Source organism: Lepeophtheirus salmonis, chromosome 14 (assembly GCF_016086655.4).
Source record: "Lepeophtheirus salmonis chromosome 14, UVic_Lsal_1.4, whole genome shotgun sequence".
NCBI lineage: Eukaryota > Metazoa > Arthropoda > Copepoda > Siphonostomatoida > Caligidae > Lepeophtheirus > Lepeophtheirus salmonis.
In genome coordinates this window covers 7,603,730-7,630,905 of record NC_052144.2, presented here as the reverse complement: position 1 = coordinate 7,630,905, position 27,176 = coordinate 7,603,730, and the positions used below count along the sequence as shown (strand labels likewise).

General features: G+C 31.8%; 1 protein-coding gene across 4 annotated transcripts in view; it reads left to right on the top strand.

Moving 5' to 3' along the window:
- The first annotated feature begins 953 nt into the window (after nucleotides 1-953).
- LOC121128940 (uncharacterized) overlaps nucleotides 954-27,176 on the top strand; it is a 57,478-nt gene continuing 31,255 nt past the window's right edge. For 2 of the 4 annotated variants that reach the window (XM_040724559.2, XM_040724561.2), the window contains exons 1-2: nucleotides 1,477-1,849; nucleotides 1,920-2,501. In XM_040724559.2, the coding sequence (XP_040580493.1) occupies nucleotides 1,482-1,849; nucleotides 1,920-2,501 (950 nt within the window). In that variant the 5' untranslated portion in view covers nucleotides 1,477-1,481. Of the gene's footprint in view, nucleotides 1,850-1,919; nucleotides 2,502-27,176 lie in introns of all 4 variants that reach the window. The other 2 variants (XM_040724558.2, XM_040724560.2) reach the window with 2 other exon arrangements.

Genomic DNA, 27,176 nt, shown 5'->3' with positions numbered 1-27,176 from the left:
GCCAATTTTTTGCAAAAGTTATCCATTTAGCTTTTGTGTTGATGGGGCTATTAAATATTTAATGTAGGTATGTTAACAAAAACATAATCATAATAACTAATATGAAATTTTAGTTGAAAAATGCAAAGATGCAAAAATTACCTTACATTGTTGGATAAAGACGGAGTAATTACAAATTTTTCTTGGCAACTTTTGAGGGGTATTTGTGTTTGTTTTGTCTATTTGAAGAATAGATTGTGTATCGAATTTCAAAACATTGTCATAACAACGCATACTTATTATTACTAAATTATTTATCTTGGAGTTGGCATTAAGACTATTCAGTATAGCATGATAAAATGTCGTCACTTAAGAGATGTAAGACTATTATTTAGCGCAGATATATTCAAATATTCTTTAAATCAACCAGAGAGACTCGTAAGTAAAAAAATATGAGTGACTAAATCATGAGGAATTCACTGAATAAGGTCTTTGAAAAAGAATCAAATGGTAGTAGAGCTACTTAATCCCACTCTGATTTTTGCGTAGTTTTTAATCTACCTTAAAAATAGAAATAAATATGAGTGAGTTGCAGTAATGAACTTTTGGAACTGACGCATTTGATCGGAAGGAACACTGACAAATCACACTGTAGGTCAAAGTTGCATACATATAATTGCATTTCACCCCCCCATTGCATATAATATATACATTGTACAACATAAATGAATTGCTAAAAAAATTAATTTTCTTTATAACATACACTTCTTTTTTTCTGTGTATAAAAAGATAACAAAAAAAAAAAAAAAAAAAATGATGACTCAGAGATACTTATTGCTTATTGATTTTGTCTTGGCCTGTTATATTTTTTTATATGTGTAGGAGGATTGAGGGTGACTTTTTATCCTCTCCTTTGCAGGAGTTTTTGGTGGTGTTTTTATCATTATATCAAAGTATTTGCATCAAAGTGGTGTCGAGTAAATGACTTGTTGCGACACACACTGATAAAAAAAAAGTCCGTGAGAAAATAGAGGAAAATAATAATAATAAGAAAATGGGAGGAGAGAGTTGTGACTGGGATTTTTTTTAATGGAGTTTTATTCGTCGAAAGCTCCGCTTCCGTAAAGATCCCCCTTCTTATCGTAGGAGAGCTCTCTTTCTTTCCTTCCTTCTCTCTCTCCCTCGGAGACTCTATTCTCCTTGCAGTTATTCAGCTAGTAGGAGGAGAAAAGCTGGAAAGAGAATAATAAGTTTTCTCTCCTCTCTCCGCAATATTTGAAAGATTTGCAGTTACTTCAGACCCTCCATTCAGTCAGCATCAGGATTAAAGGGAATTTTGATATGCATTTTTAAATGACTGTCTTTCTGAAATCCTTGTTGTGTTCCTTCTTCCACTGTTTGTTTGTTATATCTATTATAGTACATATAATTTTTAAATTCGAGTGATTCTGGCCTGTGAGAGGGGCTCAGAGACCTACACCAAAGACAGCTCCCCTTTTGATATGACCGGAGATGAGTCCAGTCCGGTAGACTCTGTTCACGTTGACCGCTCAAACATGCACTTTCGACCCAATGATGATCCAGGGGAGGAATCTACTGACTTACAGCATCCCATTGGAAGCATTAACCCCTCAAACACCACCGCAAATACGAGTAATAATCCTAATCCTGGAGAGGAGGAAGACTCTAGTCCAACGGCAATTCGATTGGGCCGTTTTAAGGCTTATCATTATGCAACACATGCACATTCTGGTGGAAGTGGATTCGGAGATCCTCTTGGTGGGGATGGACCCTATGGAGGAGAACATGTTCATCACCATGAAAGGCGGTATCGAACACCCTCTGGGGAAGGGGAAATTGACTATATCAGGCAAGAAACAACTTCATTTACTTATTGTAGAACTATGAGCTACCTATGATGTTCCTCTCCTCTTTTTCAGGGGACAGTATAGTCCACCCCCACCCAGTGCAGGGGATTGGAATACCTCGGGTAACATGGTGAGTAATCAAATCCCCTATTTGGAAGTGGCTTCACAGCATTCCCCACGGGGAGTAACCGGAGGCCTCATGGTCTCTTGGAGTGAACAGCAACAAAAGTTTAACCCAGGGAGTCATATGCGAGCCTGGAGTGAGCATGACCTGAACCCTCATTCTCATCCTCATGTTCCACACTCCCATCATCATATCGGCAATTCACCGGGAGTTATACCCTCAGTCAATTCCACCACCACGGCCATTACTCCTCCTGCATCCTCGGAGCATCGAAGAAGCCGGCATCATCATCATCATCACCCCCATCTTCCCCCGGATAGCTCATCTAATAACCTCCACAGCAGTGATCACAACAATCCCCACCACTCTGGGGGATCTACGACAACAAGCACGTCCTCCTTGAACGAATCCATCCCGGACGACACTCTGGCTGTACTCTCCGTCAAGGAGCTCAATAAAAGAGTACAGAATCTAGCGCGAGAAGATGTCGTCGCACTTAAGCAACGGAGGAGGACTCTTAAGAATAGAGGGTAAGGAAAGTTGTACTTTTGTAGTTGTTATTCTTGTTGTGTTTGTCGTTGAGGGTGTCTTCTTTCCTTATTTCTCTTTCTTTCTTTGCCGCCATGTGTCAGTTAATGTATGTACTCTAGAGGTATGTGCAGCACACACACACGTCTTGTCATTTGAGAAACAAAAAAATACAAAATACTAATTTAAATCTTTCTTTAAAAAAAAGGAGGAAGAAAAAGAGCGGTAAGTGCGGAGTGGTCCACTCCTTTTCTTCTACTCCTATGGTCCATCTACCAACATTAAACTCTTTCCTCTAATGTACACCAATTTTATTATTGGGATATTAATATTGAGCAAGTGCATTGGGGTTAGAGTTTTTGGCATTGTGAGATATTTATACGTATTCATATTTACTTTATGAGCGTTCCGATATTTTAAATTCAAAATTGAGTTAAAGCTTCTACTCAAATTGCACCATTTTTATTCAAAGATTTTTATTTAAAGAAATAAAAAGATGATTCCGCCATTTCATCATATTTTTTGCTGTGATTTCAAATGACGCATATATATTTTTTATTATTATTGACAACTACGCAAAAAACGAGAGAAAAAAATCAATCTAGACAATCAAAATGGTAGGTCGTCAGTGAAAATGTGATGCAATCCCATGTTGTCTTTAGTTTGTGTGTAATTTTTTTTTTTTAATGAAAGATTCTCTATAAAAATAACCTCCTACAATTAAAAACTAAATAATATTGGTGTTTGGTCTGGAGATTCTAGATAACTCTGGAACCGTTGTAATCCTTGTAAAATTCGCTCTATATTAAAAAAAAATCAGTCTTGATTTCCAACTATCAGAGGGGTAAAGGGAATCCATTGGTCCACCATAATAAATTTTCACTCCAAAGTAAATTAACCATATTGTATATATATATAGAATGTCAAAATTGATTTAGAAACTCGGGAGTTTAGACAATATTAAATAAAAATAACTACCCATCGTGAAAATCCCGTGTGTTTATTGGCCCATATGCTAGACCGGTACGGACTAAATTGCTATTGAAACCAGTTCTTTCATCTCCATAATGTCATACAAAATTGTCTTACTGATGACGTAGCCATCCAAATTTTATAAATGAAAATTATCATTTATAAAACATAGGAAGAATAAATATTCTTTTTATGACTTCGTCAAATTGATGAGCTAGCAATCCCTTCTACTACCCAAAAACCGGCTTCAATATCAATTTAATCCTTAGCAATCTAGACCCATTAGGAGCGATGAATAAAACTTTTTCTACACAAAATAAACAGTCTTTTTTTTTACAAAAAGTTATTCTGTATTTTGAATGCAGTTGTGAAGTTTGACTAGTGTTTGTAACGTTGATTGATGGAATTCCAAGGGTTGGACGCTAAGGGAAGGATTGCGTCTCCCATTTTTTAATTTTTCAGTCTACCATTTCATTTTCAATTCGGAATTTCTGAATAAATGTGTCAAAAAATAAGTCTCGAACCGAGTTTCAAGACAAATAAAAACATGTATCATTAATATTGTTAAGCATATCTACAAAATTATAGTTATTACTTGATTGATCAAATCAAAATAGAGATGTTTTAATCGATTAATTGATGACATTGAAACTACAAGTAAAATTGCCCAGACGTATGTAATGTATTTATTTATATAAAACCTTCAGAACATGTATATCTGAGAGACTCTTTCTTGACTCAGCAATTTTTTATTAGGGCTCAAAATAAATAATAAAAATATTAGCTCAGGGAATTTCCTAATGGTTTGAGTAAAGGAAATGGAAAAGTCTGTATGACTGATATACTTATTTATTGTGTGGGTTTTTGAAAGTCCTTAATCGGATTTTTTATTATTATTATTTTCTGGACAAAACCTTCATTTTGCTTAAGGTCTATATTTTAAAAATGCATCAGTCCAAAAATGTTGATGACCTGTTCTAAGCCTTAAGCACTCTTCCGAATTAGACGCCATTCTACGGAACAAAATTTCCACATTATCACAAATATATATAATTTTTTTGGCACCCTTGGAGGTATAAATATCAATTACAGGAATATATATATATATTGGTTTTTTAAAATAAATTTTTTTTTGAAAAAAAAAAAAAAACTTGAAAAATCCATAGCAATTAAAAAAAAATTAACAAAATTAAATTTTAATTATTAAATGTTTTCGAAATAAATGGAAAAATTAAATTTCAAATATTAAATTCTTGGGAAAAAATTGAAAAATTATATTTTTTGAAAAAAAATTTTAAATATTAAATTTTAGAAAAAAAATTCAAAAATCCATAGCTATTCACACTAAATAATTTTTTTGATCTGCTACATAATTTGCCCGAATGACGAAAAAAAATTCAAGTAAAACGCAGCCTTTGGGGACAACCCTTTTATATCAGATATTCTTAATTGGAGGTGAATTGGGGATGAAATTAAAGTATGGATTACACCCGATCCAGAGCTGCACCACAAATTTTCTACCTTGAAATAAATTTTTTTTTATGGAGGAGGGAAATTCTCATACTTATACTTTTAATCCTTTTTAAATAATTCTGAAAAAATAATTATCTTTTGATAATTATGAGCCATATCAATATCCTTAATTGATTGAGGGTTCAGTAGTGAGGTGGTATTAGTGTTTTAAAGGATAATATTAAGGGGATGGGGAGGAGGTACTTTGACACACGTTCATTGACGTAGAACATGAAAAATAGATACAAAAATCAAACATATCATATTTTTCAATTTTGTTGTGAGTAGACAACATCATTTGTGTTTAAATATTGAAATTGTTTGGAAATTATTAGAGGATTACAGATCAAAAAGTTCTTAAATATATTTTTGGTTATTTTTTTCTATTTTACAAAATTATAATATTTGTTACTATAGTTTATTGATAATTGCTACTGTCTAAATTTACCCCATTGCCGACATTAAACTTGATATTAGAGCTGAAATACCATGTGATAAAATTGCTGTTATTTTGAACTTTGTATTCACATCTCACTATCACTTTTTCGAACTGAGTAATGTACCAAAAATTGAGTTAAGCTTAAAAACAGTTGGTATTATGGAATTATTAAATAATAAATTGTTCCAAATAATTGAAACATCTTAGTAAAAGCTAATTCGAATTTATCCAATGTTCAACTTTCAAAACACTGATATTTGGGGGGGGGGCAGAAAAATTGTCAGCTGACAGTTAAATACAAGGTAAATTTTTATTTAGTTAGGTATTCTGTCGTGTTGAGTATTTGGAATTAGGCAAAAATTAATGATTATGTGGGTAATTATCATTCCTGCCCCCTTTTAAAAAAAATGATGGACTCTTCGTGCAAAAGCTTTGAGACTATAATGAAAGAATTAAACAATGGTGTGTCATTTTTATATACATTTAATATCCTAAAGAATTTTATGAATATAATTTATAAAGAATGAAATTAAGGATAATTCATTTTGAATATGCCCTCTGTAAACAGCAATAAAGGAATCCAGGCGGCGATGGAATTTGCTGCTGGTACTTTTGATGTAGGCTTCTGACATATCAGCTGGCCGCTCATTAACCAAGCTATTTAAGCCCTAAATATTTGTGTGTCGAATTCTGCATGCCTAAGAATCTACTCACCATCAGATACTATAATCTAGTGAATTCCGATCCGGTGATTGGCGAGGCCAAGACCTAATGGTTCACGTTTTCTCCATCTCTAATATCAGAAGTGGTACTTTATGGCCTCCTAGTGAGACACCAACAGCCTCTTAAATGCGCCTTGACCCGTTGTGCCGTAAAAAATGGACATACATGACCATCTCTTTCATGGAAAAATTCTTGAAAGGCATTGAATGCAACTTCCGTAATCAAATTCCTTGGACAACCACTCCAGGGGATTCACCGAGATCCTCACTATTATCCAGGCGTTCCTTTACACGGTAAACGGTTTTTTTTTTGTTAGATGTCTTTAATGGGCAATATCTCACAATTAATATATTGCATAAAAAGCTTATGGTATGTTTAAAGTTTAGGCGTACACTTTAAAAAAAAAGTTCATATACAGTTTTTATGATTGATGAAACGAGTTCTGAGTTACATACATTTCGAAATGGAAGTAAAAAGAGAAAATTAGATAAATTCTTGAGTATCACTACAAACAAAGCTAAAAAGGTAGAGCAGACACTCAACAAAAATGTGCGCTGTTTATCTGCCCAATACAGTATCGAATGCAACATCAAAGCAGTGGTTCCAACGATTCCGTTGATGTAACATGGACGTCAAAAAGGTCGATAAAATAATGGAAATCGTCAAGTAAGACCAGTTTGTGTGCATTTATTCCATTTATCAAGAACTGGAGATTAGCCAAAAAACCGTTTGGAACCATTTAAATTGGATAATCATAAGTATGCTAATTGTCAAAATAAATCGGAAAAACGCTCAGAACTTTTTACTTTGCCAGTTATATTAATTTTGGCTTAATAAACCATGAATATTTATGAAAATTCCAAGGACTGAGAGAAGGTGATCCTAAGACTGGACTGGGCTCTACCGAATAATTTAGGATCAACAAATCCCTAAATTGCTGATTATCTCAGTTTTAAAAAATGTCTCAAAACATTTGCATGACCCGGAACAATTTATATAAGTAGGTATATAAGGAAAACATTCACCAATAATATTAATAAGTATAAAGAAATAAAAAAAAAACAAAAAAAACAATAATAATAATAATCCAAATGATATCTTCTTTAGAAGATAATAATCATATATAATCAGAATATTATAAGAATCGTCTTTCTTCTTCTATATATACGAGTATATACAACATATTATATGAATTTGCTCTCTACATATTTCTCTCTCCTACTATGTGTGTACTAACAGAGTTTCCCCAACAACTCCAAAGTACTCATACTCTGACTACTACATACTTTCCAAATAGCGAGAAAAAAAAATTGCTTGCCTTGCTAAACATCTTTCTCATATATAAAGATATTTGTATATAAAGACGGATTTTTCTGTCTTGCTTTCCCCCCTCCCTTTATCTCTTGCTCTCTATCTCTTTCCTTCCTTCGTTTTTTCCCTCACCAAAAAACCTGGTGCCTTCATATTATACATATTGTGCACAAGTTGGGATTTTGTACAAGTTACAAGGATAACGGGGGTGTTGATGACACGCCCAGGAGTGGTGCCCCGAGGTCCATAAGGCTGATCAAGGCAACGAGGTCGAAGATAAATCGCAAAAACAAGTGATCCATGAGAAAGATGCCTCATGAAGCCGGTGTGTCACAAGAAACCATACGTAGGGTGGTCAGGGTGACCTAAGCTTGAAGCTGCATCTTCAACAAATGCGGTAGGTAGGCCATAATGGCCAAGAGGCTGACACGGGCGAAGGTGCTTCTACATTTATGTTCGCATGTATCAATCATTTGGACTGACGAACATATTCACCATGGATCTGGCTTACTACAGCCACAACGAGCGAGTGCTGGGTTGCAGCATCAAATACATTGTATTGAACGAGTTCAGCGTTTTATGGGGCCAAAAGCCGGTGTCACCTCATGTAGGATGAAGACGCTTTTGATTTTCATTTCCGAGGATGTGAAGGTCAATCAACGTGTCAATCTGGACATGCTACACTCCCAAGTACTTTCCCAGTTCCTAGGAACAACACCGGGAAGAGTTGTACTGCTTCAAGCAGGACGAAGCACATTCAAATACAGCAAAGTCTGTGCATGAGTGGTGCCAAACCACTTTCGAGCACTTTTGGAGCAAAGATATGTGTCCCCCTTCTTTCCCAGATGTCAACCTCATGGACTTCTCGATGTAGCCCATTCTGGAGAGTGAGACCATCCGTGCTGCGTGTAAAGTAGTTCCGAAGCATCTGAGAGCTGTAATGCCCGCAAATGATGCCCATTTGGAATGAACTGGCACTCAGTTTGAAGAAAATTTCAGGCTGATTGCAATGATGTAAAAAGATTTTCGATAAATAGATATTAGTGTACTTTTGTGGCAGTTGAAGGTGTCCTAAGACTTCTGTGTCACCCTGTATAAGTTTGGGTTTTATACAAGTTACAACTAGTAGCCTTAACGGTATTTGTGTTCTATTTTATTAATCGTAAAGTACGGAAATATCTATTGAACACCAAAATTGAATCAAAAATTGGGAATTAAAGCAATAAATATTAAATTGAGATAACATGGTAATCATGAAAGTGGCATCCATTCATATAAAAAGATATCCCATTAGACTTCCTGATTAAATTTTTTACATTTACAATGTTTTCTTTTTATCGCAGTGATGTAAATTCCTATATATTATTTTAAATTTGTTTTCGAAAATGCATATAGAAAATTAAATGAATTAGATTTGTATCACAGTAAGAGCCAGATAAGGTTGTTTCATTCTTAGTAATGAAATCGGAGAAAGAGGAATTTATTAATTATTTGTTTTGAGACGTTTTTGATTTTTAAGAAATCATATTAAATTTCGATTTTTCCTATATATAATACTTATATACATATATATACGAATATATGATGAAATTGTGAATGTTAATTTTAATTTTATTCATAAATTAAAACAAAAGAGATGATTGACCAAACATTCTTGGAATGGTTAAAATATTAAGGGGAAAGAGTGATTTCCTAGTTCTTTTTTACACCCTTTTTAAAGTAAGTATATCCTGTTCATTATTGATCAGATCGGATCATACGGTAAAGTGTGGCAAAGGTGTGAATGTATACTACAATCACTTTGGACAGTATTGCGCTGGCCGGTACAGTCTTGAATTATCGAGTATGGAGGTCTCCATTGAAGAAATTGACCATATTGTGACTAGAGATGAAAAATAGATAACTTACCTCAATTTCAAGCAACAGAGATCGTAGTCAAAAGCCAACAAAGCGGACCAGACACTGTCCAAGCTATGATTGACTGCCAAAAGGGTGTTGCTGTGTATTTTGTGGGATTGGATGGGAATAATCTACTATGAGCTGCTCCCCTACGCCCAAACCCTCAATTTAGTACACTACTATGAACAACTTGACCGTTTGAAGCTGGAAGTCGAAGAGAAGCGGCCATCATTTGCGAATAGGAGATGAATCGTGTTTCATTAAGACAACACCAGGTCCCACAGATCTTTGATGACGCTCCAGAAGCTCCGGGAGGTCGGATGGTAAGCTCTTATGCTTCCACTCTACAGTCCGGACTTGGTACCAAATGAGTATCACCTGTTCCTATTTATAGTCAACGCATTTGAAGTAAAAATTTGGCTGCAATAGATGCCTGTGAAAGTTGTTTGTCTGAGTTATTTGTCTATAGGGAAAAGGACGTTATGAAGTTGAATTCTTGTTGGCAACAGTTATAGAAGAGAACGTGACATACTTGGCTTAAATAGGATGATTGTAACACACCTTATAAAGCATTGAAATAAAGTGAACAATACGAAATCACTTTTTCCCCAGCTGAATAAATAATACGAACAAAATTTCTTGTTAATAAAGGTAATACTCATTATTATAGTAAAGACTTTTGTAATCAAATTAGATAGAGCAGGGATTCTCAACCTTTTTTTAGTAATGTACCACTTGTAAAATATTTATTCCCCATTACCAGCACATTGCATTTTTGGGCTTCAGTGACATGGGCACCCGCTGAATTATATTTTGGAGGAGGGTGAGGGATTTTTTTTTTTAAATTTCTTAAAAAAGAAATCCGAAAATATACATTTTTTTCGAAAAAAATTTAAAAATATTAAATTTGGAAAAAAACTCAAAAATATTTGCTTTTCACAAAAAATTTATTATTGTAAATAAGATTTCTAAAATCCATATCCATTTTCAAAAAATTTATTTTAAAAAAACATTTATAAAGCAACAGCTGTTCATAAAAATTATTTTTTTTGAAAAAAAGTTCAATCATAATATTTTTTGCAAAAAAAAATTTAAATATTAAATTTTTTGGAGAAAAATGCAAAAACTTATAGCTATTCATAGAAAATTAAATTAAATTTGAAATTTTTGAATTTTTTTATAAATTTTTTTATTAAAAAACAAAAATTCCATGATTTAGGGAGGGGGCTACAGTCCCTCTATACAACCGCCTCCAAACACCGCTGAGTTATGTACCAATAATAAAATATCCTTTCAAAATCTCTAGTAACCCCTGGATGGCCTCCAAGTACCTCAAGGGGCACGCGTAACCCCATATGAGAACTACTGTAATAGGGGACAGTCCCTTGTTAACCATATATTAAATAAACCGATTTTGGGTATTTTAATTCACTATAATTTTTTGTTACACTTAATTTTTTAATTTTTTTTGGATAGGTTTTGAAGGTATAATTATTTTATATAAAAAGCTGCACAATTTAAGTAACCGCATAGATTATTTTATAATAGAGGATGCTTATTTGATTAAAATAATTAATAAAGGGAGATTTTGCAAAGATCTTAAAGATATTGATTGATCTTTCGGAAGTAAATGCGGTTTCAATTATTTGATTTGAACAGGTAATACCAATTTAAAATTCTTGCATGTCATCAAATTTGATGGTATCAACTTTATCTCTCTTAATTAATTATATGTCGAGTTATTTCCATTCAAATAACTTTGCAAATTTCAAATTATTAAAATGATTTTTTTTTGTATATTAGAAATTGAAGGAATATTAGTTGATTTTCATAAATCGTACCAATAAAAACTCAAAAGGTAAATCACAATTACTTTAATTTAGTAAAATATTTTGGTCAAACCATATTTTGGCAATATTTATTCATTCATGATGGTGACTTACTCTATTTCAAAGAAAACTTTATAATCTTGTTTCTAGAAAGAAAACAATTCCCGTACACCTAATACTGCTACAGCCTGATTGCCACGCAATATACAAAAGGAAATTATGTAGTCACATGTATGAATATATGTAGGTCCCCGTTCATGAGTCTTCCAGTAAATGATCATACAAAATACATAAATTTGTCACATTATTTTCATTTTATTTATCCATTAATTATACGACTTATTTTTTTAGTCAAAAATGACCAAAAAGAAACTTTACAATTTGGTAACAGATAATTAGTTATTTTTGGTTCATCGTGAACAACTTTTCGCCTTTGGGGAGATTTTTTTTTTATATGTAAGATCCTCAAAAGGATGCATATACTCTATACCAGTGATGGACAAAATTTTAAAGTGAAAGAGTTCTGCTTAAATATACAAATTTGAAACCTTTCCCTTGTATTTTTTTGTTCTGGAACTAAGAAATAAATAAATAAATAGAAAAAAGAGAACCCCAATACGAACAAACTCCTTCCCAACTCTTTCAGTTGAACTTTTTAAAGGAAAAAAATTATAGATATTTAAATACCTTTTTATATAAAATAAAATATCAATATTATTGAATAAATATGTTTTTTATATACTTTAAAATTGAATGTCTAATGAACGATACAACTAGTTGTTGTATCGGTTCTTATTTAGGACTTTGAACCGCAGTCCAGTTCAGTACCCCTTGTCGGTCCTTACAAAAGGTAAAATCGGTCCCTCGTGGCGTCAATGAGGGTGTTTTTCCTTATTTTTAATTATTTCGTTATATAATTAAGTATATATATATGCGTATTATTTTCTATATATAATATAAAAAAATATTTTTTGCTAGATACGTGCAATGATTTTAATAAATATTTCATATATCCTATTTGGCTTAATAAACCATGGATATTTCTTATGAAAAATTTCAAGGAGCGACAGTTCTAATGACCCATTAAATCCCACGCCACCTGTATCGGACCGAGTCTGTACACGATACAGTACTTTTAGCAAAAAACAAACTCTACATAATAGAATGAATAGATTTCAAAAGATGAAAAATCACTAAAATGAATAATAACATATAAATTCAAATCCGCCTCATTAACTCGGGGAGTGAAACGATTCCATTTCTTAATTTTATTAAAGTGCGTTTCTCTCTCTCTCTCTGTTCATTTTATTTTCTATTTTTAAATCACCTCCCTACATAATAATAATATTTGATGTTGTTCTTCTTGTTTCTAGAACAGCAGTCAAAGGAGTAATGGGGTGAATGTAGGAACAGGGAGTCTGATTACCTTTAATTTAACACGTCATTAGTTATGAGGGTTAAGGCAAAATTTATTTTCCGTTTTCTCTCTCTGTGTTGCTCATGTAGAATATTTATAACTCATTCAATCATTCTCATAAATGAGCATAGTACTACTACACAGACCTATGTATGATTATAATCAGAGAGTGGAACAACGAACCAAAAAAATAGTAATTATTCATCACTAACATATTAGGCTGGGGATAAAGTAATTTCGTCTTTTTGAATTAATTTCAATGGATGATAAGAGTTGTTCCAATCCACCTAAATAAGCAAAGTATGCCCTGTTCTATTCGATAACTTGTTGCTAACGAGAATTCAACTTTATGATCCCCTCTTCGAAAAAGCCCTATTTGCAAAAAACTAGGACAACCAACTTTCGCAGGCTTCTATTGAGACCAAATTTGTACTCCCATTCACGTTGGTCATAGGCAGGAACAGGTAGTAATCACTTGATGTATCCAGCCTTCTCCAAATGGTTCAAAATGATTTTATGAACAATTTTCAGATCCTGGACTGCTAACATGGCGGTCTACCTCGATATTTTCATTATTCATCTCCACTACACCAGAAAGAAATCCCTCGAACCGCTGTTGTGCAACACGTACTGAAAGAGTATCTGCCCTGTATGCATCCCAAATTTTCTTGGTCGCTTTCGACGCGTTTTTCCCTTGTAGATAGTAAAAATAATTCACGACTGAACCGGCTAAGCGTAATACTGTACAAAAAACCTTTATCGTATGATCTGATGTTACCAATAATGAACAAGATATCCTTAGTTTAAAAAGAGGCGGGAAATACGAAATTACTTTTTCCCCAGCCTATTATCATCTTATTATTAAAGAAAATTTTCTTAATATTATATATAATTATTTATGTACAATATATATAATTTTAGCTAATGTAAATTTTCCGATGGCAATACTCGGAGGGTAATCTTTCTAAAACCACATTACCCAAATTAGAAAAACAAATTATCTTCTATAATATATTATTAAAGCAAAATAGGTATGTTCCAGACAATGCCTGGTAATAACGCTATTACATAATAGCTATAAGTTAGTAGGCGAATTAAAAGTGGTTAGTTAGTGGTGTGCCGACTCGAACAATTATTTACTCGACTTGGCTCACATGGGGAGTTGATATTCAAATTTTTTTTTAAAAGGAATCAAATACATAATATTTTTTGAGGCATCAAAAGGATGTTTTAAGTTTTCTGGCTCTTCTGTCACAAATGATTTATAATTAATCAATATTTCTAATGAGGCCCTTCTAATCTCTGAAGTGATAGACAGTAGACACACTTGCTAGTTAGAAAATTATTTGGGTTGTATTTATTAGCGTGCAGTTTTTTATTTATTGGCAACCTAAATGGTGTTTTTATTTTCTAAAACTGTTATAATTTTTCGTTCATTCACGAGGAGAGAACATATACCTAAATAAACACGAGTGTTTGGGCTCAAAAATGATGGAAAGTAAGACTGAGGATTTGTTTGGGATTAATAAGTGTAATTCCTTGTTTTAATTAGAGTAGAATTAAGGATTGACACGGAAGTAATTCCTTCTAATGTCTTAGCTAAATAAGGAGTGTCCATCATTTCACAGCTTCTCACAACTAATTTAATGGGACGTTATAACATCCCAGACGCACTTCACTGAAACATTCTTCGAATTGTCAGGCTTATCATGTTAATGTTCGTTTTATTTATTTTACAAACTGAAAATGCTTACGATTTACAACATTAAAAAAAGGACATTTGCTATTGAGGAGAGTGGGTGTCTGGCTACGCACGTCACTCACAGAAGAACGATCCAGTCTCCTCTCAACCTGGGCCAGCCAAGATATCGAGTATGTTTTTAGGTAATGCATACCGTTATGTAAAAATAAAAGAAACCCAAAGTGAGTGTGATAATCATGTCAATTTGAAGAATGTTTGGGGAGAAAACAGCATGCTGTCATTGTGTCTTATTTTATCAGCTGAATGTAGCCCTGAGAGGAAGGAAAGTGATACAATTTTCACTCATTATATAGCATGGACATACCAGGCCAACCCTTATTATTTATTCATCTCTATAATGCAAATTTTGAGAGGTGTAGAGTTATTTTTTTACAACTTTCCTATGACCAAAATTGTAGAACACATAATTAGCAGTCGATTGCTTAGAAAAACACGTGTAAATTGCGGTTATCGAGGCCTCAGTCTGCTTCCTGATGGCATTGTGGGACAATTCCACGGGGAGAAGTGCTGTTATCTCATTCTTCTTCTCGAACTGTGTTCTTATGGTGTCGACTAGGCCATTGTTTTTCTAAGCAATCGAAAGGTAACTATGTGTTCTACAGTATTGCTCAAAGAAAAATTGTAAAAAAATTCCTCGTAACCTCTTAAAATTTGCATAATAGAGATGAATAAATGATAAGGTTTGGCCCGGTATAAGTTGGAATTACTCCGATTGTCGAGCACACAAACTATATATTACTTTCATCTTAGATGTCCGCTCTTCAATAATTAAATAATAATGATAACTGTTCAGATTACCAATTTTTTTTAAACCGCTCCCGCTCTGTAGGGCATATTTTATAAACATCTGCATATACTTACCACGGTTTTGTTACGCAGAATTTCACAGATACTTAATATATTAAAGTGTTCACAAACCAAAATAAAGCTCGCCTAAATAGTCATTGTAATGTTCTGACATTTATTAAATCTTGCAACCTATTCGTTAAAACCACCAGAGTAAAAGGCCCAAAATCAGTAGATAATAATTAGTCAATTATTTACAACAATGGAAATATTATTGAATAGTGAAAGATCTACTACATCCATTTATTAAGGCTCTTGGAAAATGATCTGAAGGATTCTTGAGACTGTATATGTACACTCCACAAACGTTACATAGATATGATTGCACAACTATGTATATATATTAGACTGCCCCGTTTTTGGGTTAATATTTTTTCACCTGCCCAACAACCTTTTCTATCGGATACGATCAACAAACTGGCTTTGGCAAAGTTTCAAGCCTCTCAAGTCATTTTTGCCGTGGTGCATGCCATTTTTAGTGTTCTTGCACCGTTCCAAATATGAGTACAAAAATATTCTTTTTATATTTCATAGTATTCCGTCTTATCCGTTAAAAATATTACAGGAAATAATTTGCCTCACTTACTTAGGGCTAAACTTTGATATGTTATTTGTCATATACAAATAAAGCAAAGTTTATCTGTATGTATGTTTGAACAAAAAAAAAAGGAATTTTTGATCTATGAAATAACAATATATTGATATTAATGAAATATGGGAGGCGTTATGCATGTAACATCGAGTGTTCCTTTTGTGTGGACTGTATATAGTGCTCTCTGATGTATATCGTACACATACCTTGATCTAAAAAATAACAATGTAGTCATATTAACGAAATATTTCAGGCGTGTGCATGTAGCATCGAGGGTGTGTAGCTAAGGGTCAGCCACATAGAACTCTCAATACCTGGCTCATTAGTCAATAAGTCATTTTTTTTTGTCAATTCTCAAAAGGAGCGTACACAGGATTATATTTTTAAGGGGGAGGAGAGCTTGGTTTTTGAAATTTTTTCAAAAAATCTTTCAAATATTAATTTTTTTGAAAATAAATTGTCATTCTTTAAATTTTTTGAAAAAATTTCAAAACTCCATAGCTATTCACAAAAGATTTTAAAAATTAACAATGTCCTATTTTAAATCAAAAGTAGAACAAAATGACTTGAGAGGTCTCAAAAATTGTCATTTTTTGATCAGGGGCGCTCTGTTTTTGGAATTTTTTTTTTGCAAAAATTCAAAAATCCACAGCTGTTTACAAAAAACAATTTGGAAAAATATTTAAAAAACTAAATTATTTGGATAAAAATTTGAAAAATCTAAAGCTATTTATAGATTTTTTTTTTTGGGAAAAAGCAATATGTCATTTCTTAATTTTGTGTGGGGGCTTCAGCACCTCCAACCACCCCCTGCAGACGCCCTTGTTGATTGCTCGCCAGCAGAAAACCTCTACATGCAAGGGGGCAATAATATAAACTCAAAAACAGGACAGTCTATTGTAGATAGTTGTTTTTTTAAGGGGAGGTGGGATAATAAAATAAAATACGAATATTTTATTAATAAATTCTTTGATTTTCATGTCGACTCTACCTCATAAAGTACACTCACTTCAATATCGTCATATCATAAAATATATTTCTATGTATATTGTATATGTATACCATATTAACTGCACTGTCTTTAACATCAGATGTATATACACACTTGTACTCTGCCGTATCTGTTCCATGTATAGTATATGTGTTCATACTTATTATTGGAAATCCAGGGTAGGTAGGAACATAGGGTAGAAAAAATAGAATTCATATTTAGGGATCAAATCCTCCACGTCCTTATCTATATTGTATCACGCAACCTTTCCTCAAAAAAAAAAGGTGGAAAGGTCCCAAATCATCTAGCAGTTGTTCAATAAGTCAATCATACCCACTGCTATTTATCTTTTATATATTTGCAGACTATCACTGTTTTGTTATGTCTTCATCATTTTTAAAATGAATAACATATTATTCATAATCTACATAGTAGATTCGATCCTGTATTATAATATTGCTTCGTAATATTTTATGAAAGGACTTGTTGTGGTTAGTTATGGTATAATATTTCTAATAAGGTATAGCCAAAATGTATTCATATAAATAATAAAATGGCCAATATATGTATTGTATAAATGTCGAGGCATCAACAAGAAATTGTATTCCTGGTCTTTTGGAAATGGGGCATAAGAATTATAAAAGAACTGATTACTTTGTGTCTTTATGAAAAAGAATACATTCTGAAATAGCCAGGGAGAAGAGAGAATCGAAAGCTAACAATAAAATAAATAGGGTATTTTTGTGTCAGCGAAGTAACGCCATTTTTAAATTTAATTTAGAAAAGATAGAGAACAGACAATGTACAAAAGTATTCGCAGTATTTTAAATAATGACCTTTTTTTAATAAAGAAAACTTTAAGAATAAGGATTATTTATACTGGAAGGGGCTCAAATGGGGCATAGTTCTAATTTACCCGTTGCTCCAGTAAAAATCGACCAAATACAGGGGCGTCAGTAGGATTATATTTTTTTAGGGGGCTGGTTTTTTAGGATTTTTTTGAAAAAAAATACAGCAGTTGGCAAAAAAATTATTTTTTTGTCAAAAAAATTTTTAAAAACTTCAGCTATTAACACAAAATAACATTTTTAGAAAAAAAAAATCCAATATTAATTTTTTTGAAATTTTGGAAAGAGATTGCAAAATCCACAGCTTTTCTCAGAAAATTGAATTTTTAGGAACAAAAACTTCAAAAATCGAAAGCTATTAATCACTTAACAGGAAATTTTTCAAGAAGAAAAAAAATCCAATATTTATTTTTTTTTAATAGAATTTCAAATATTAAATTTTTTATAAAAAAAATTTCAAACAATAAATTTTATGCCATTTATGGAAATAGATATGTAGGTAATGTGAAAATAAGGGTATTTGTAACGTTAATCCTATTTTCTATTTGTGGGTTACTCTGAAACGGAAAAAGTAATCAGGAATTATATATTCACATGTCGATCCTTAAATATATTCTCACTCCAACAAGGAAGTATGGATGAAAATTCGGTTTATTTTTTAGCTCACGATTTTTTTTTTTTTTTTTTTTTTTTTTTTAATTGGTAATCAAATGAATGAATTTTCCTTTCCTACTCTGTTATCATTATGATTTAACGCCTCAGGAGGTAACCTCCTTTTCTACTACATTCCATTATAGTCCCAGCAGAGTTGGGCAAGTAAATGCAACTTAACTTAACCCTTTATGATCCAATGTCCCAAATTTGGTACATTTGGAAAATTAATTATAACTAAAATTACTGTGGATATATCTGTTAGAAACTTATCGTGCCGATTAAGTACATTTTTACAACAACACTAAACCGATGTACTGCGCAAAAATACGCATGGTATTTCAGTTACATCAAAAAATTAATGGGTGTGCATGTATTTTGATTGTTCCTCATCCGCTCTAACAATTTTGTGCTACGAATCCTATGAGTTATGTACTCATGTAATCATTATTTTAAGTATTATCGACTAGTAAATACTTAATATGACATTTTGCATTTGTATGAACAATGTGATATATTGACCATACATGTTTGTGTGCCTGATGTACGTACCAAATTTGGGACACATCAATTAAATACAGGTTTATTTTGAAATGTTTTATTTTTATTATAAACATGTGTTAGTTATACAGAATATACTTCATATATGCGAGAAAAATTTAAAAATCTATTTCAAACATGATTTGGGTCATTAAGAGTTAAATAAGTTAAGTTAATTAACTTTTAACTTAACTAGTTAATTATTGAAACAGCGTTATTTTAACTTCAACTTAACTAGTTAATTTTTAATTTATCAAAATTAACTTTAGCCTTAACTTGTTAATTTTAAGACTACATTATCTTAATTTTAACTTAACTCGATTAAGTTAATTAGTTAAAGTTAAATTTATTTTGTTATTCAAAGTTAAAATACTAAAAAACTGTCTTTAAGTAGCCGTTAGTTATCCAATGATTTAGTTAAACACTGTGTCGGCACTATTTGTTTTATTAAACTTTTCAACTGGTTCATTCCACATCAAATTGACAAAAAGGATATTTTCTCAGTGTCGTAGAAAATTTCGTTTTTATATTATCTCCGATATTTTTATAATTTTACATTTAGTTCAAAATTATAGAAATGAAATATGGCAAGCGTTATGTATGTAGCATCAAGCGTACATACGACATGCACTGTATATTGTGCTCTTTGATGTATATCATAAATATATTTTGATCTAAAAAATAACAATGTAGTCGTATTAACGAAATATTGCAGGCGTGTGCATGTATCATAAAGGTTGTGTAGCTAAGATATATGATATATTTAAAGATAGAAACTCAAAAATCTAAAATGTTACTTTCTTAGGCTTCCATTTTAGTTGTAACTTGAATCTGTATTTTTGTTCTTGATCCTTCAATTGGAAGTGGAAAAAATTTGAGCCAGAGAGACCGACAGAATAATTTATACTATAAAGCCTTAATAATAGACTAAATTAAATAGCTATTTTTTAATATTGTCATTAACTCAATCAAGGTTAGGTGAGTTAATTTAACTTAAATTACTCTAAAGTTAATTAATTTAAATTTAACTATTTAAAAAAAAAAAAAAAAAAAAAAACTCGAAGTTAACTTTAACTTAACTAATTAATTTTCCTAGAAATCGAAATCAACTATAATTCAACTAGTTATAAAAAACTAAAATAATAATTAACTTTAACTTAACTAGTTAAAAAGATTAGTTAACTTGCCCATCCCGGATTCCAAGCCTAATTTAACATTCGTGTGTGATCATAAACGACAGAACGTAACCCAGAGGATTTGTTGCAAAGTTATAATTGTATGACTCAGAGTAGAATTGGCGACCGTCATCAGTGTAATGCTTAAACATTCTTCAAATTGTCAGGGTTACCAATTTGATTTCCGGTTGTTGTTTTTTTTTGCTATCCCCATTATGTAAATCCCCAACAAATCCATAGTGTTAGAGGCCATCATTTATGATCAAACTCCAATCAGTTACTTAAATCTTCTTTTCTCAATGATTAAGGAATAAGTATTAATATTAGAGTTGAAAAAATTGTCGACATCTACGAGAGCATACATTTTTTTAAAATTACGTGTTGGTAAGCTGTAAAATATGAGTATTTTTATTAATAGCGTGATCAATACTTGTCCGAAGTATTAGTCTTATACAACTTCTTTTTTTGATCAATAAGGGTGGTCGAAGTTGCTTGAATATTACTCCATAACTAACTATACAGCCTGAATGAATTCACCCTTTGAATTAAATTAGCAAAGTAATTTTAGTAAAGGGCAAAAAATATTATATACGTCATGACTTAAAGTGGTTTCCTTTAAAACGATATCTTACGGAGGGGGGAAAAGATATCAGTACGACAAGGAATCTACTCAAGTTAACGAGGGCGCTTTGACACTTTGTTTTAAAACTAGATTCGTTCCTATTTGACCATTATAATGGCTTCCGTCTTAGCCAACAAGGAGCACAAAAGTAAAATGTAGAGATATCTACAAGCAGGTAAATTGTCTCTGCATGTTACCAAAATAAGTATACTTTTGCTTACATACCTATTATTTTTCTCTATGACAATGAAAGTTCTTGCACTAAACTTATAACTTCCAAATTTTAAAAAACGAAGACAGATACAGAGTTCGGACATAAAATAAAAGTTGTTTGGAATACAAAGTTACGTGGTAGCAACTATGATTCATTATGACCAGACCAGATTCCTGGGCTTTGGAGGACAAGTTGTTTTTTTTACAAATAAGTTGGTTATTTTTTTTCATAAAACAAAATTCACCAAAAAAAAAAAAAAAATTATTGTCCTAACAGAAAAAGGGAGAATATATATTACATACGGATAGAAAATAGGAATTATGTCAATTACTCGACAAAGAGAATTAGAAGATTAGCAAGTTAGTCTTCGTATGTATCTTTAAAACTTTCTGTCAACACATATCTATTCACATTATTGAAATCAAGTTTAGAGCAGATATGATATAAATATCGCATGTTTTAAACTTGGCAAAGACAAGCAAAAGTTTGTAGCCACAAGGCCTAACTGGTGGAGCCTGGCTAGTTAAATTGCTAATAATAACACCTTTCCAAAATAAAAACATTGTTCAGATTACCAACTAACATAAACTGCTTAGAATTTACAACTCTACCAATAGCAAAGTAGAAGTATTAAACATTCCATGTCTTTTTAAAATAATATTACACATTCTTCCCTCTAAGAGAAACAATTAAAAACTAATTTTGGTAACGTTTAAGGAGTTTAAAGCCATTTTTGGTGTTATGTAGCCCTTAAAATTTGCCAAATTCAGTTTTTTATTGTCTTCAAGAAAAAAGGAATTTGTGGAAGAGAAGAAAAATAATAAACTGAAAACGGGACAGTCTACTGTATATGAGCTTCGAATATCATCATCATAATAATATGTTATTTGACATTTTCTATTTTATTTCATTCGAGAGAGGAGAATTATATGTAGTTTATATATTTTTATGGTCCATTATGTCAATAGCCAGCCATTCACTATTTATTTCATCCTTTCCTTCTCAAATATATATATATGTAATTTTGATTTAGATCATGATAGTTTAAATGAGAATTTTTAACCTAACTATATGCAGGGGGTCTACGAGGGGTGGGCTGAAGGGTCTGAAGCCCCCACTTCCCCAATTATTTGAATTTTTTTTTACAAGAAATTTAATTATTTGTAGGCAGCTGTTGATCTTTTAATTTTTTTTCCAAAAAATTCAATACTTGAAAATTAATTTTTTAAATATTTTTCCAAAAAAATTTAATTTGTGTTTCAAACTATGGAATTTGAATTTTTTGTTAATAAATTTGGATTTGGATTTTTTTTGCAAAAAATTTAATACTTGAAAATTAATTTTTCAAATATTTTTCCGAAAAATGTAATTTTTCCTTACGAGTTGTGGATTTTTGAATTTTTTTTTTTTTGGTGAATAAATGTTCAATTTTGGATTTTCTTTTAAAATAATATAATATTTGAAATTAGTTTTTGAAATGTTTATCCTACAAATTTAATTTTTTGTAAACAACTGTGGATTTTTGAAATTGTTTCCAAATTTATCCAAATTTTCCAAATTTATTTTCTAGTTCTGTAAACAGTTTTGAAATTGAAAAAAAAAGTTTGATTTAAAAAAAAAAAAAAATTATGAAAGAAAATCCTCCTAAAAGTATAATCCTGATATGTCATGTTCATATTTCATAAAGGTATATAGGTATGTGTTAATTGAGAAAAAAAAATACAAAAAGTCCTTCCTTTTTTTTGTGAAGAACTGATAATAAGACTGGAAGTATATACATCAGAGGGATCCTCCAAAGGGGGTGTATGAGTGCCAAATGTTCACCCTGATGAATGATGATCCATTAATGATATGTTTGTGATTCAATTGTTTTCATTGTCTAGGACAATGATTCCCAACCGTGGCTCTGTGTGACTCTCCTTAAAAAAAAATAGTTTTTAAATCAGTCAAAATGAGCTTCTTCTCCCCCCCCCAAAAAAAAAAAAAAAAAAATAATAATAATGATCCTTAAGGCTCTGAAGTAATTAATCATTGCACTAGACCAGTAATTCTCAACCATTTCATCACTGCAGAGTTCCTTGATGTATTTTTTTTTTCGAGGGAACATTTAATTTTGCTTGAATATTGGGGTTTAGAAACATTTTTTATAACTATTTTTAGAAAATATATTTCTTGATAAACTTGATATCTCAGACGATGCACCACGGAGCCCTGATTGGGAATCACTGGTCTAGGAGGGGCAGCCATACCTTTTTGTTAAAGTGTCTTTCAAGTAATATTTTATACAACAATTCCAGAAATGTCCACTCATATGAGGGAAAAATAGGACATGATGTAAATCGACTTAAAATAAAAGTAAAATTTTAAATAAAGGAAGACAAAAATCATTTTATTGATAATTTAATTAAATACACAAACTTCAATATTTAAAATTATTCTATTATCAAATTATTTAACATCACAATATTAACTTGCCCTTTTACAGCCGACATTGACGGATGATGTTTTTTACGGATATCAAAATATGACGAATCTGATATGAATTTTTTATAAAATAAAAATCGTTAAAACACGGGGAACAAGATCGAAAAAAACAACAAATATTTAATTTTCAAATTTATTAAGGTCAACATTTTAACGACACACTCCCTAAAACTGACACTGATTGAGGAAATTGTTCTCCTTTTGAAAATCAGAATATAGCTAATCTACATATTATAGTTAATAAAAGAAGGTGTTTATGAAAAACTATAATTAATAATATCAGAAGATTTGCATTTATAAACAAAGCGTTATTCTATTTCGATATAAATTACCTTTTTGTCAGCTGTTGATTGCCCTACTTATTACACAACTTTACTTTGCTAATACAAAAATATACAATGTTGTTAGCTGTTGATGTTCCTCATACTAATTCCTTAGTTGGCAAGAAATGTGCTACCTACAGATTGATTTTGGCCTTTTTTGTGTGTTTCTTTTCCAAGGAAAGGTTGCTTCATATATTTAAAGTATAGTCGTGATTAGTGTTCTGAACATTGATTGGTTGAACTCCAAATAGTTATTGATTTTGTTAATATCTAAGCAACTTACTAATATTAAATGAATAATTTTACTGCAGTCCGGAATAATTAATCAACTTTAAGGCCTCCACTTTTTGAGAATGTACAATTACAAAAACAAATCTTATACGGGGTTGATCTATCTAGTGGTAGACATTTTATTTTTTTCAATTTCTCAATAGTAAAATTTAAACAGGGGTTTCGTGAAGACATTTATTTAACAAAATTATCTGAAAATAGTGCTCAGCACAACTTTAATTCAATATTTGAGCCCTTAGCTCAAATAATGGCCTCAATATGAGGCCTAAATCCCTTGCAGACCTTGACTATGAAGTCAGACTTGAGCTTGGTCCACTCCTTCTTTATGGAAGTCTCAAGAGACTGAACACTCCTGGGAAAAGTAGCACACACCCTCTCCTCAAAACACGCTTAGTTAGAGTTGTTGAATGGGTCGCATCAAGGATAGGAGGGCAACCTACATTAATGTCATTCTGGATTGAAAATAATAAAATGTGTACTAATAGAGAAGAGCAACCCTGTACAAGGGTAACAAGTTCAATATGTTTGCATTCTAACATGTCTACAGATACGTGTTAACACCTACTCCTCCAAGTTTATTTGAAATTACATGCTGTTGTTTTTTGATACTTTGACTGTAAGACTAAATTCATGTTCCATGATCTTGGGACATTGTGCAGGTGCCTCATTCTGCTAAAGGGGAACATTGCTACAACATAGGTCTTTTTGAGCCACAGAATGAGTTGGATAATATTACAGATATCCATGGGGCTCTTCCCAGATCGGAAAAGAGTAGATATCTATATCATTTAGTCTCGCTGTGCACTCATTTTTCAACCGACTGTAATGATCTAAACGATAAATAAAAACTAAAGATGCCTTCCATAATAAAATATATTAAAAAAAACCTTCAACCTCTTTATATAATCCAAAGATTGAACATCCAGATATCAAAGTAACACCTGATATTATACCTAGTCAACCATATACTTTTTTGAATTGAGATGTTTCCTCATTTTTTCACATTCTTTAAGATGTGAAAAGCTAGGAAATCATTTTTTATGGATCTCAATATCCTCTATACCCTTCTTCATCGGCCTTAAATATTTTTCTAATTGTAATTTTTAATTATTTGAAGTTGTTTTTGTACAGAAGCCAAGAGGAAACTCGCAATTGAATTTTGAAAAAAAACATTTAACTGTATTTAAGTATCAAAATTGCCCAGCACAATAAAGGAAAAGATAAAAAGTTAGATGCGCGTAAAAATAATGTATACTCCCATCTACCAATGGTATTTTCCCCTATACTAATGCACTTTTTTTGGGAGAGAAGTATTAATATTTTGGCAAGATTGTACATAAACTTACCTCATTTTTTTATTTTATGATCATTTTTCATTTACCAATTTGAAAATTAGAATATTAATCATTTTATATTATTTTATAATACATTTTTCCGTGAGAACACTCACATGTAGCAACTCAATAATTGTATCAATTCCTATATGTTATCTCCTTAAGCATGAAAGAATAGTTAATGAGAAAAATCAAATTGAGGATTTGATGAGGCAGGCAAGGTTAATAGAAATACAAGATTATACCATAACGCGTGTACGACTTATGTTTGACTTCCACCACGCTTTTAGTATTGACGCCATAGTATATGAGTGGTTGTGTGTCTCGTCATATCTGTTTTTTTTGCCCAGCTGTCGGAACGACACATTATATTGAAAATTCTAGTAATAGTGACGTCATAGACTATGAGTGGTTGCGTGTTTTGTCACAATCTGCCTGTCTTGCTCAGCAGTTGGTAAAATGCATCAGATTGAATATTCTAGCAATCCCTATTACATGATGGCTTAACCTTGTATTTCTATTAACCATGAAGGCAGAGAGTACTTTAGTCTCTAGAGCGCTCACATCTGTGTTTCTACCTCGTTGTTCAATCTCATTACATTTCACTTTCTGTATTTATAATATTTTATCTAACAAAAAAAACCAATTCTATTGCATAAATACTCAATACTACATGCACACGGGTATATGTAGATGATATACATCAGGGAGCTCTAAATACAATACACCCTCTTAATGCTACATGCAAAACTCTAGCAAGATTTCGTTAATATGAGTACATTGGTATTTCTAATATCAAAAATATGAATAAAATATACACCAGGGAGCACTATATATGACGCCTGCTTTGTTCTTTTTAGTTGTTTAACAAAAACTTCTGAGACATTTACACATGCAGGTAGGGCATTGCTTGCTGTTTTGGGCGTTAATCAGAAGTGTTTGGTGTCATTAAAAAAAAGGGAATGGATCACCCAAGTATTTATTCCACAATCGTGTAAATGGCAGAGTACGATACGCGCCAGACGAGACAATGTTGAGATTGCAAACTTCTTATACGAAGATAGGTCATTTATCTGGTGTCAGAAAGGGGGCTTCATGCGGCCCTCGAACTCACTCAGTGCGTCCCGCACATGAAGTATAAAGAATCCAAAGAGAAAAATACCATTGATACTTTGTTTGATTTGATGCTCATTGGACCACAAAAATGGACATTGACATCCAATCCCTTGTGAACCAACAGGTAGTCCCTTACTAGGACATAGATAATGTTACCATTATTTATATGAACTATCTGAACTAAAGTTTTCTAAGAAACTCTTTTATATGAAGGAGTTAATGTTCCTTTTTGTGATTTTTTTAAGGAAATGTTTTGTTCTTCTTGTTTATTAAGGAAATGTAGAAATGCATTTATAATCAGAAAGTAGTTGTATGTTGGTTCAATAAACATATAGATATCAAGACATATACTATTTATATTCATATACTTATTGAGAATGATTTTTACCTTCCGTCGTATCAAGTTATTTGAATTGTGTGGTCATGTGGCCCTCCAATGGTAGTGCTAAAAAAATTGTCCTTCTTCATCATAGATGTTGTCCATCCCTGATTTGGATCAAAGATTCGTTCGTACAGATAAACTTTGCTTTATTAATATATAGGAAGAAATCCAACTATGAACGTTATTGTGAGTGCATTCATTCATTTCCCTCCATTCTTGGTTAATTATCATTTTAGATGAAATAAAGATTAATCTATCTTTATTTAGTATGTATATCTATAATAAAAAATAGTGTCCCTATTAAAGAAACAACATCGAAAAAGGGATCAATCCTTGGACCTGTTCCAACCTTTATTATTAGGATAGAGTATTATTATTTTTATCAAAACAAATGTTCTTATTTT